Raw genomic sequence first — 12,954 nt, forward strand, 5'->3', positions numbered from 1 at the left:
CAAACTTTTTTATTTATGGCGTAATGAAATTATACCATCAGAAAAATCATACGTAGGCCCAGAAGTGTGCATATAGTTCCAATAGTTTTACAATTTTCCAAAGTAAACCCTTAAAAGTCCAGGTGAAAATGTGAAGGATTGTGATGATGGATATTATACATTTTTATATTTCAGCCCTCCTTTCTTAAACATGGTTAAAGGGACTGAGTGAATGAAACATTTTTAAAGAAATGCAAATTATTCTAGGAAAGGCATTCTTAAAAAGGTAGGTAGAAGGTATCCACAGAAAAATTTCCCAGTGTAAAGTTCCATTTAGTGCCTGTATGTGCTGCCTAAATTTTTAAAGGTGAATATATAGAGCACCTTCATTTATTGCTGTATTTAATTCATGGCCATGTGAAAACTCTTTGATCTTATAATTTTCTGCTGGAGGGTGATTATATCTGTTTATAACAAGAAAAAACCTATTTTTAAAATTAAAATGTTAATATACAATTTTATGGTGGTTTCATATGTACGCCACAGCAGTTCAGCAGTCCCCATGATCAACATATATTGTGATTGCGAATTATTGTGCCCCCACCCACCCTCTGGTCCCAACCCCTCCCTCTTGATAAGGTAACCACTAGTCACTTTTCAGTGTCTGAGCCTGCTACTGTTTTGTTCCTTGTTCTGCTTTGTTTTTATATTCCACACATAAGTGAAATCACATGAAAAAACTTAATTTTTAAATCTTTCACATACATTTTTGTGTAATACATACAAAACTAATCAAACTAGGCTGTTGTGAACATCTGGTCTTTGAGACATGTTCCTGTTTTTGAGAACCCAAGTCACTGTAGCTGTTCCTTTGGGGAAATGTGCTTTTTCTGTTTTAAACAGTAAACCTGACCTCAACCCTGTTTTTTTTGGAAGATTTGGTGGGTGCCCATTCCCTCGTTTCCCCATTGCTTTTGGCCAAATCAGTTTTTTTTATCACGAACAGCAAACAGCCTTAAGTTGTTACGCCCATAGGAGACCCCTGGCCGTCCCTTCTCATCCTTGATCTGTGTAAAAAACTGGCTTAGCACCTCGGTGTGCGTTTGTGTGCGCGCGCGCATGCTCAGAGTGGTACTTTGCCCAGGGGCCTTCCGTGGTCAGTGGCGGAACCGGGTTTGAGGACCCGGAGGGGAGCGGTCCCTCCCGAGGGGGCGTGGCCAGTCGCCGCCGTCACTGGGCGGTCCCGCCCCTCCCGCCTGGACGCAGGCGCTGCTGGCGCCATCTTCGCCGGCTGCGGGAGGGGTCACAGGTCAGTGCCGGAGCCCCGCCGCGAGTGCGGGCGGACACCCTGGACGACCGGACCGGGCCGTGGCCTTCGTGTCCCCACGGGTAGGAGCAGCAGGGGACCGGCTCGGAGGCGGAGGGGTGGGGGCTGATGGCGCGCGGAGGCAGCTGGGGGAGGGGCGCTGTCTGTGAGGAGAAGGGCGGGGTCTCCGGGCACCGCGGGCCGAGAGGACCCTTGCGGCCTAAGAGGCAGTGGCACCTTGGGTCCCCAAACATCGGCTTTGGCCCTGGGCCTCTCTCCCCTGCTATGCCGGTGCCCCGGTCTCAAAGAAATTCTGAATTTCTTTGTCTTTATTTCTCTTTCTGGAAAGAGTAGTAATGCTGAAAACTTGAGATGTGTCGTAGCGTTGAACCGCCCTGGAGGGAAGGTGAGGATGTGAGGTGTCTTAGAGCTGCTGGAAGGGCTGCCGTGCGGAGCAGGAGCAACAGGCCAGGCGTGGGAGAGTAGGGCCGGGGGCTGCGGGACCGGCGTCACGCTGACTCCAGCCTGGCTTAAATCCTTTCTTTGTAGGTGTTTTTTCCCCGGGGCAGCCCAGGATTCTCCAGGAGGACAATGGATTCTGGGACTCGCCCGGTCGGTAGCTGCTGTGGCAGCCCTGCTGGGCTCTCTCGGGAGTACAAACTCGTCATGCTGGGTGCTGGTGGTGTAGGGAAAAGTGGTAGGTGGCATTTTTCTTACATTTTTCGAGAAGGATGAAAAGTACTTAAAACAAGTGACCTCCACCAAAACTAAATGGGAGACTGGCTGTCATCATGCAATGTTGATACTTAAGAATCTTTCCGTGGGTCACCTTTATGTGGATTTTAACTTTCATTTCTTGTTTTGAAGCCATGACCATGCAGTTCATCAGCCACAGATTCCCAGAAGATCATGACCCCACCATTGGTAGGTCGGATTCTCACTTAGAGTTCCAAATAAACCCCATAACAGTGTTTTTGATGTCAGTTTTTGACTTTTTACACTTTGAACCTTTTTTTGGTGTCTAATTCAGGTTTATTTAACAAGAGTGTCGTAGCAGTTGGTAAGCTTATGAGTATTTCCTTTTTCCTCAGTTAACCCTCTCTGTACCTAAGCCATCTTTAGTCTCTGTCCTTTTATTGAACACTAATGGGACACTTTCTGTGCCATATTTTTATGGATGGTAAACTGTATTGCTAAACTAAAGGAAAAGTTTAAAGGACACTTAACAGAAGCCTTTTGCTGTCACTTCTGTAAGAGTCTGACTGAAACTGACTCTGTAACTATGAGTCAGCTGGTTTGAACTTCCACAGAAGGAAGCAGAGAAACAAGTAGAGCCAGCCTGCTGAACTCTTGCGACCCAGACCCAGACATACAGAGCCTGGACATCTACTTGAAGCCTGTCATTTACTTCCTTATGCCTCAAGTTCATTAACATAGTAAGGTATTCCCTCGTGTCCTTTATATCCTTACTGTGTATTGTTGGCAAAACACAGAGTGAAAAGTAATTTTGTTTTGACCCCACCCCTTTTTCAAAGATTCTATTCTCTGCAAAGACTAAGAACCTTACTGTCATTCCTAAACCGTAAGGAAGTGTGCCTGATTCTAAGGGGTTATATCCCAGGATAAAAGAAAAATGGGAGTGGGGATAATGGAGGGCCCAGAAGGTCTGCCATACTTCTAGTATTTTTCAGGATGTGACACTTCTCTACTAGAAGGATTTCTATTGGGCCGGGCTTCTTGCTGTTTTCCACAAAGCCAATGAGTAGTCTGTGATAACCCAGCTTTGAATTGTGGTCTTTTTATGCAGTAGGTGTTGCTTTGGATTGGGGAAAATAGAAACAGTTCTTGTGTTTTCATGGACTATTTTAAATTTAGCACATTGTTCAGAGATTCAAACTATGGTGGGAATTCTAGGAATAAAATCAAATTAGGACCAAATATCATTTATTTGGAATTCTAGAAATATCTTTTCCTTTCTTTAAAGTAAGATCATATAAAGTATTCCTTTTTTTATCATAATTTTTTCCTAGTCAGCTGCTTTCTGACAGTATTATCTGATTCAACAGCAAATACCTTTGTCTCTTGAATTCCTGTTATGTGCCAAGCACTATGGTAGGCCTTGGGGGTACAGTGGTAAGTAGAAAGATTTGATGTCTGCTCTCATTGAGTTGCAGTGAATTCATTTTGTTGCAAACTTTGGCTGTTAACTCTAAGGAGAAAAACTTTACATTGTAATTAGTATACATATATGTATACATATGCATGTATTATGTGTTATATATACATAATTATATATGTATATGTAATTAAAATATAAAACTATACTTACCTCACTACATGTGATACACTCTTGTATTTTCTCTTTCATTTTAGGTTTCTGCTTGTTTATTTTAATGCTAGTCCCAACCCATTCAGTTCATTTACAAATCACTAATCCTAATGGGTCCTGACCTGTAGTTTGAGAAACATTGATTTAGTGGGCTCCTCATCTTTGAGGAAGGGTCAGAAGCAGGGGTTCAAGAAAAGTATTAAGAGGAAGTACATCAGGATGTAAGCAGCAATTGTTTGAATGATGGCACTATTGAGTGGGTTTTTTCTCTTTTAATTTCCTGTATTTTCCAAGGTTACTGTAGCAATATACATAAAGAAATTTGTTTTCATAAAGCAGAAATTACAACAATATGGATTAGTAAATAATAAAGTAAATTAATGTTTTTCTTTTTCCTGTAGTATTAAAATGAAGAGGAGTTAATAGCATATGGTTAAGTACATAAGGCTTTTTGAGTTGAGCAGCCCTTGTTTTAATTCTGGCCATATCGACTATGTAGTATGGAGAAGACATTTGATGTTTTAGATGTTAATTTTCTTTATTTGTAACATGGAGATTATATCTGCCTCACTGGGTTGTCACTATAGAATGAGTTAATGTATACAAATTACTTAATATAATGCCTGGCATCTAACTTTTCTGGTCTAATATTTTTAAAAAGACAGTCTCCCAGAATCCTTTTTTAAGTTTAGAATTGTACGTTAAGTATTACAAACCTAAGCTATGAATGAACTTATGTCATCGCTTATGTGGGAAAAAAGAAACATAATCTTAGCTGAATACCCAATTTACATATCTCAAGGGATTTAGCATAGTTCCTGAGAAAATTTGGGCACTTAAAGAACTTGTGTATAAAACCACTTCTCTATAAGATGAACTTTGTTCCTGTGTTTATGGGTTTATAATATACCTTTCTTCTCTCCTATAGAAGATGCTTATAAAATCCGGATCCGTATTGACGATGAGCCTGCAAATCTGGACATTTTGGATACGGCTGGACAGGTATTAAATCCCAGAATGCTATGAGTAAAGGCCTTTTCTCTCTAGTAAAGGGGAGGGGAAGGCTTTATGCAGAGATCACCAGTTCCTCTCTTTTAATTTTTCATGCACTCTGACTCAGGATAGCAGGTAATCAACATATCTCCTCCTCAGTCTGAAATAAATAGCTAATGTATGTAGTTCTAGGTCACATCAATACATTAATGACCCTTATTTCCCTCTAGGCAGAGTTTACAGCCATGCGGGATCAGTATATGAGGGCAGGAGAAGGGTTTATCATCTGTTACTCTATCACTGATCGTCGAAGTTTCCATGAAGTTCGGGAATTTAAACAGCTTATTTATCGAGTTCGACGCACTGATGATACACCTGTTGTTCTTGTGGGAAACAAGTCTGACCTAAAACAGCTAAGACAGGTGAGGTAGAGTTCAAAATGCTGTCTATAATCTTTTGAGATAGTCATTTTTGCTTCTGTTTATAACTCCTTTGCCTTAAAATAAAAATTCAAAATTAGCTTTTTCCTAACCTTAAAAATTTCCCCGTGTCTACTAATTTGCTGTTATTTTTAGATAAAATCTGGGTTTTAGGAATCTGTTTACAGTACCGAATCCACAGGATAGTAAACAGATGACAAATTGAATACACATTTAGTAAAGGATCATGAAATACTCATATCCTAAAACCCCAGAAATAAAACTGTTTATGTTGCCACGGGAGAAACTTAGGTTAGACTTCAAGATATACTTCCTGCTGATGAGGATTATGAGCCCTGGAAGGGGAGAATGAATTACAGAGGATTTTAGAACAAATGATACCCTTCAAGTTAGCCACAATGTTTAACATTTTGCTGTTTGGTATAAAGTTGAAAAAGTAGTGAAGTGGGCACATTCTTGACTGCTGGTGGAAACGATGAATGGTACAGATATTTTGGACAATAATTGAGTTCATAATCCTCAGTTAATCCCCATTTGAAAAACTCTTTTCAGGGAGTTATATATAAAATGTTCGCTGCCAGGCTATTTATGGTAGTAAAAAAATTAGAACTCAAATGTCCAAAAGTAGGAGAAATTACGGTATATTCTTCATTTAGTGTTCTTAATAGTGTTCAGTTTTATAATTTATACATCTCTTAGCTTTGTGTTGTACGTGTGCAAAATGAGAAGTATGAAGAAAATTAAGATTACATATTTGATATCTGTAACTCTTCCCTTTTCCAAAAAGTTGTCTTCAGTATAGACTAGAACTTGAAGGCAGAAGGAATCTTAGAAGTCATATAATCCAGCCTCCTCTTATTACCAATCTCACTGCAATGTGCTGGAACACATGTCCACAGCTGAGGTGTTCTCTTCACTTTGGGGGGCAGTTGTCATTGTTTCCCACCATTTTACCACTATACATTTTTTCATGTTTACATTTTTACAGGTCACTAAGGAAGAAGGATTGGCTTTGGCCCGAGAATTCAGCTGTCCCTTTTTTGAGACATCCGCTGCATACCGCTACTACATCGATGATGTATTCCATGCCCTTGTGCGGGAGATACGTAGGAAAGAAAAGGAGGCAGTACTGGCCATGGAGAAAAAATCTAAGCCCAAAAACAGCGTATGGAGGAGGCTCAAATCACCCTTCCGGAAGAAGAAAGACTCAGTAACTTGAAGGGAACATGTGAAATGTTTATCTGTGAACTGCAGTGCTTAATCAGAGCAGTCCAGTAACCTGCATTAGTGAGCGTGGTGCTTGCTCTTTCTCCTGTCATGACCGTTATTTTAAAAGTAACTGATGAAGGGGAACATGCCTACTAGGAGTTTTCTTTGATGTGGTATTTAAAATATTGTCTCTTAGCTAATTCTGATTTATTAACCCAGTGGAGCACTGTCTATTTTTTAATTGTCACATTAGAATTTGATCTACCGGTGTTTCAGTTTCTGTTGCTGATATTAATTAATGTAAATTGTTTATACCCAGGGGAATATGTATACCATGTATGTTTGAGTAAGCTCACAAGAGGAATTTTGCCATATACTACTCCACATTCTTTTCCAACTTCAGTTTCCTGGGACTCTCCCAGGGAAGGACCTCAGCCTTTTCTGTTCACACTGTGCTTCCTGGAGGCAGAACGAAAATCATGTCAGGAAATCAGTGCTAAAGAGATCAGTGCAAAAGTTTAGCAAACAGCTGTGGGACTGAGGACTTCTGTGGCAGATTATGGAGTGATGAGATTCATCGAAAACAAGCCATGTTTGTAGGAACTTGGCTAGAAAAAGGTGGGATCGGAGCTGTTCCCAGTTGTGAGCCTGGCTTTTGTAAGAAGTGCATGTTTGGCCCAGATGAACGGGGATGAGTGAGGATAAACAAACAAAATGTAGTGAAGTTTCTCCTATGAGCTTTTTTACTCTTCCTTTCAGGCTTTTGCCTTTCTTTACCTTTAAAGGTAAAAACGTTGGGAACCATTACTGAATTACTAAACTCTTGTTAATCTGAATCCTTGGTTGGGACAGCCATGGCCTTGAACAGGTGTTTTTTCCTGGAGATGCACACACACCAGTATATTTACATTAATTGCTTCCTGGCGCTTTCCCTTAACTTCTCTATGCTTTCTAGAAGTGCTGGGCCTGGCCCTTTGTCAGACTGACTGCGTTTTCCATACAAGAGACATCAGGAGTTTGAATAAAATTACATATGTTCCTCTTTGACATAGACAATCACTAGACTCAGTGCTCTCAGAAGGCCTGTGGTATTTCTGTTGAGTGAGCCAGTCTTGAAGCTTTAAAAAAATTCCCGTATGTTGAGTTTCTAATTGAAGATTTTACAGGGCCCTTGCTAAGTGCACCTCAGGGTTATCTCAGCTTGACAAAGCTTAGCCTAAGAGAATACCACTTTGATACGTGTGCTTAGTTGTGAAACTGTCACTGTGGGAAGAAACAACTTTAAATAATTGGTGGTGAGTTCTCCCTTAGATTCAGGATTATTTTGATATCTGAACTTGTTCTGTGCAGAGATTAAGTGCAAAAGTGCTAAGAGTGATATAGCATATATTGAACATGAAATGTCAGTGAAGCAGTGTTGGTGGCCACGTTAAAGGCTTAAGAACATGACTTTAGTAGCATCTCATGAAGTGCGCTGCTTAACCTACTGTTTTCTATTTTAATTGCAAGCAGCAGGACAGGGTAGTTGCCTTTTTCTTTGCCATCAATGGTATATGTTCTACTTTTAAAGGAAAATGATGGTTTAACGTTTTTAGCTGAGTAGTGTGGTCTCTTGAAATTTCAGGAAATGTTTTTGCTACCAAATAAATCATGTCTTACGGTGCTCAAGCCATCCAAAAGTGAAAGACCTGGAATTTCACTCTATGCAGGACAAAAATCTTACAGGAACCGTAGCACTTTGGAGAAGCATGAAGGTAGAAAGAAATACAGTGCAATTCAATTTTAACAGTATTTCACCTCATTTAAACTAGCTTAGAGCCTTTTAGGTTTAATGCCTTAGCTTCTCATTACTAATGACCTAGGGAGTCATTATTGGTATCAAGCAAAAGTTGACAGCTCTATAATTATTCAAGATAGTCAAGGCAGCAGAGAACATTGCCATAAAGCAATGTCTGTAAGACAGAAGGGAATTCATATTGTATATATAAAAAGAATTAACTAATTGGTGTTTTAAGACCATAACTGTTATGTATTTGGTCTTGGGATTAATTAGCCCATCAATTAGTATTGAGAATTCTATTCATGGTGCTAAATAGTTTGAGGGGTATAATATGTGTAAGTCATAGCTCTATTCTTAATGATCATGTAGTGTACATAATTTATAAGCTCTAAGTAGTCAGCTTTATCCAATTTGAGGGCATTAAAATCAATTACTGCCTGGAACTTTGAAGAGAGAAAAATTCAGGGACAAGTTGAAAAAGCACTGGAACTGTTCATGTTCATGTCCAGATTGGTAAGTTACAAATTTTAGAAGCTAGTGTCTAGAATCAGCTGTTTAGAATTCAGAAGGGGATATATGTTTTACCTCCATGATGTATTAACAAGAACTGGTGAACTGTGATGTTTGGGGACGAGAGGGGAGAGAAGAGCTTTTCACTTATGCACTTGTATGTGAAGACAGTCTGTATGACACAATATAAAACTTTTAAACAATTTGTTGGGCTTTTCCTTTACTTACCTAATGTTTGGAATCATTGCACAAGGGTCATTTGAAGAAAAAAAAACTTAATACTCTGAGATTTTTATGTTCTGGAAAATACTAATTCAAAAAATTTGCCTACTGTGTACAGAATGCCTGTGTCAGGTACTAGAGAGCATGCCACAGAATGCCCCTTCATTCAGAGAGATGGCCTCGGCACCTGTGTGGGTCAAGGGGCTAGAGGGAAGCGATACACCACAGACCACCCGCTGGAAGTCTCCATGTTCAGTGAGTGGGGCCTTAATCCCAAGCAGGCCGGGGAAGCTTGGTGTTTTGTGCTGCTGTGGGAGAACTTCAGGTGTGGAGTGAACTGCCTCCACCAGCACATGGGGGCAGGTACCAGAGAGAGGTGGATTGAGGGATGTGGAATGGTGAAGTAAAATTTAAAAAAAAAAAAGATACTACTTTTTGGGTGGGGAGACAGGAAAAACATACTGAAAATGATAGCTCATTTGTCATCTGATCAAGGGTTAATTAAAAGTTGTTTCAAGTATGTATGCTAAAGGTGAGAATAAGAATTTTTTGTGTGAAAAGTCATTGCTTTTATCTCCACTGTAAATGGCCATCAGTGTTGGTAGAGAGGACGTAGTCTGGACATTAAAGGAATGTATTTCTGTGTCCTCATGACTTTTATTGAGTGGATCAGGAATTGGCAGTATGGTCCACTGTCGAAGCAGGAGTGATGGGGAGCAGCATACCATCTCCTGTGGCCTCTGTTAGGATGGGCAATGGAATTAATTACAATCAAAAACATTCACTCGTCTGTGTACTAAGCACTGTTTGTTTTAAGAGCTGTGAGGGATTCAAAGGAATATAAAATAGCCCTGCTCATGAGCGTTGATAAAATTTGCATATACAAAACAACTGGAAGTCAATCTTAAGTAGCATTTTACTTGCTTCAAACTGGGAATGCAAGAGGACTTGGGAAAAGAAAGGAATTAGTGTGGCTGGAGCAGATCAGTGGAGTGAGCAACATTGTGGTTACTCGATTCCCCCCATTATTAAGTCCCCATCACATACCCCATTACAGTCACTTGCTTCTTAACAAAAAAAAATGTGGATTTAGTCCTAACAGTTGGTAGTGTACCTTTTCCAAACTCCATCTTGAGAAGGGTGAGACAGAAATTTGAAGTATTATCTTTTAGGAGCCTCTGTTTTTTTTTGGGTTTTTTTTTTTGAGCAGAGGAAAAGTTTTATTTTAAGTTACTTAGAGAAAAAGTGCAGGCGACCTCAGAGAGAGAGAGGAACACCCTGAAAGGTTCAAAAGAGAGTTTAAAGTGAAAAGGTCACGCACTTACAGAGTGTGGGCGACCTCAGGGAGAGGAGCGCCCCGAAAGGTTGGGGGTTCCCCCTTTTAAGGATTCTTCAGGAATGTGACTAAGGGCTGGGGGTACAGACCTGTTAGGTGGTCTTTGAATACTTAGAACTAACTTAACACAAGGAATTTCCTGCTAGGAGCCCTTGTTAACTTTGACAAGCACTTAGCTTTAAAAATTACTGAAAGTTTTGAATTTGTAGTAGTCCTGGATTTGCTCAGCTCCAAATTAAAGTCTGTTCTCAAATTGTTCCTCTCCCACATCATCAGCTCCTCCGGAACTGAAACTTAGGTGATATAACTACAGCATCGTGGTTGGAAATCCTAGTTCTCGAACTAAAGAGATTTTCACCTGTCCTCAAAATATCTGTAAGTGCCCTCACTGCAGAAATTAATTTTGTCATTCTCCCTTTTCTCCCCACTGAGAATTCCTGTCAAATAATTAGGTGTAGCATGAATTAGAATAAAAATAGCAACTGTATTTGTATTTTGCTCAAAAGTTTGGACAACTTCTTTTCGGTGAGATTAGGAGACGAGTCTGTTGCTGTCCCTGCCCTTGGTTCACTGGCTGCTTCGCTGGTGCGTCGTCCACCCGCTGGGCCAGACAGCATCCATTCCCATGAAGAAAGCTAGAACTACCTTAGCTCTTATCTGCAGAAAGCACATTCCCCTTTGATGAAGTTTAGCTGAATTGACTTGCCGCCTGTTTGACGTCACTGTTTACAAGCCAAGGACCAAGAATGGCCTTGAAAGAACCAAGATGGATTTTAGTTTTTAAGAAAATATGCTCAGATAGCCTAAGTGAGTCAGTCTCTTTCCCTTCACTGTCCAGATGGTCAGAGCCAGGGCATGGCCAGCTTCCTTAGGCTAAAATGAGTTAGCTAACCTAATAAGGACTCCTAACACATGGTGTTTGCACCTGGGGTAGGGGGTTGGGTACAATTGGTTGTCAAGACAAGGCAGTAAGTAGCTAACGTAAAAACAGAGACATTACACTGACTAATTAAAATAATACATTGAAGGAACTCAGATTAAGTTGGTAGGTGAAATTAGACCATGAAGATTTCTCAAGAGGAGGAAAAGTGTGACTTAGAACAACAGAAAGGTCAGGAAGCACATAGGGTAAGACAGTTCCCATGCAGGGTTTGAGAGTGGGAAAGTCAAGAGCTATCCTGTTATATGTGCAATGGGCGTCAAGAAGCAAGCTTGGTGTTGAAGAGTAACAGCTGGGATACAGCAAGGGCCAGTAGGGCAGAGCTAAAGGCAGAAAGCCGTGAAGGCTGACCTGCGGTGTGCATGGTTCCCAAATATCTGGTTGTTTTAGATCAGAAACAGCTGGAGAGTTGTTTTGTTTCTTTTGTTGTCTCAGCTTAACCTCTGGAGATTTTGATTTGATAGATCTCTGACCCAGGAATCTGTATTAAAACAGCTTCCCAGGTGATTATGATTACAGCCATGCAGTCATTCCGAGACGAGGTGTCCCTGAGCTGGTGTTGAAGTGTCTTGGGAGATCCCCATAGATAACGGGTATGCACAATTGTGGTGGCTATATACAGAATGGTGTGGGGATGGGGAACAGCTGGGAGTAAGCAACAAGAGGTGCCCCATAGTAGTTCACAGGAAAGGAAACAAGGGATTTGGCTGTGGGGACAAGCAAGAAAAATAAACCCGTACCCTGTTACGAAGGAAACACTGCATAGAACAAAGGACTGTAGGTCTTAATGTTTGGGGTATTCTGAAATTTCCAATCAACTTTTAAACATGAGTTGGCCTTGGGACAAAGTTACTGAAATGTTTTAGCTTTGTCTAATAGTCCTTGCTCACACACACACACACACACACACGCACACAAACACAAACACACAAAAAAACACACCAAAAAAACCCCACCAAAAACTTTGATGGGCAGCTTTTGGTTGTATACATCCCTCAGCACACATGATCATATTATTAAGTCACCCAATTTTTTGAACAAAAGCTGCTGGGTGGGGACCTGTGTCATTTCCTGCCCTTCCCAGAGCTGGTTCTTCCTAGTTTGTTGCAGTTTGCTCTGAGCCAGGAGAAAGTCTTTAGCTTCAGAAATATCCTGCATGCCATGATTTCCTTAGTTTCCTTGTAAAGGAGTGTGTAGGTGAGTGTGCAGAGGCAGAGAAACTTAAGGATATGAAGGTGAGTCCAGATAGGTGCTCAAGTACAGTGTAATCTAACATAAAACCTCCGCTGGCAGGGAAGGCATGCATGTATATCAAAAAAGTCAGAAAAGACTTGCACAGTCCCACCCAAAACAAAGCGGCCACTCTTACTTTCATTTGCTTAGACTCCTCAAGAGAATATGTGCACTTGGTTCTAGCTAATACACACTTGCCACATCCACCAAAAAGACTAACAAAAACCAAACCTAACTCTAGCCCAAACTTCTTTTGAAACTCCATTTCAAAATAAAAAGAAGAGACAAAGCCTTTTTGTGTTTGCTTAGGTTTCCTTAGACAATAGTTTGTTCCCTGCCTGTGCCTTCAATCAACAAAAGTGTATTGAGTGCCTGCTGCATGCCAGGCATCATGTTGGGTGTTAGGAATTCAACAGTGAATAAAAACAAGTGCACAGGTCCTGGGAGTTGCTCCTCTTTGGGCACCTCTAATACTAAGGTGCCAAATCTCACATGAGAGATTTGGACTGAAAGGTGGAGAGTGAGAAGGGGTAAAGGACAGGTAAGAATTTCAGCTCCTTGGTAAACAATTAAATGTAAAGTGGGAAAAATGCCTGAGAAGAAGCCGATTTGGTGTAAGTGAATGTAAATCATGAAAATGTCCAGTTTTATACTATTGCAGGTAACCCTCTAAAACA

At 40.7% G+C, this 12,954-nt stretch overlaps 1 protein-coding gene across 2 annotated transcripts; it reads left to right on the forward strand.

Annotated features, from left to right (window-relative positions):
* Positions 1–1,212: 1,212 nt before the first annotated feature.
* RIT1 (Ras like without CAAX 1) lies at positions 1,213–8,751 on the forward strand. 2 transcript variants are annotated; one of them, XM_017673019.3, is made up of 6 exons: positions 1,213–1,368; positions 1,835–1,982; positions 2,153–2,209; positions 4,543–4,616; positions 4,838–5,029; positions 6,036–8,751. In XM_017673019.3, the coding sequence occupies exons 2-6, from the start codon at positions 1,877–1,879 to the stop codon at positions 6,264–6,266; spliced, it is 660 nt and encodes a 219-aa protein (XP_017528508.1). In that variant the 5' UTR covers positions 1,213–1,368; positions 1,835–1,876; the 3' UTR covers positions 6,267–8,751. The 2 variants fall into 2 exon arrangements, with proteins under 2 accessions (XP_017528508.1, XP_017528507.1); XM_017673018.3 differs by lacking the exon at positions 1,213–1,368 and adding an exon at positions 1,492–1,691.
* The last annotated feature ends 4,203 nt before the right edge of the window (positions 8,752–12,954 follow it).

Source organism: Manis javanica, chromosome 14 (assembly GCF_040802235.1).
Source record: "Manis javanica isolate MJ-LG chromosome 14, MJ_LKY, whole genome shotgun sequence".
Lineage (NCBI taxonomy): Eukaryota > Metazoa > Chordata > Mammalia > Pholidota > Manidae > Manis > Manis javanica.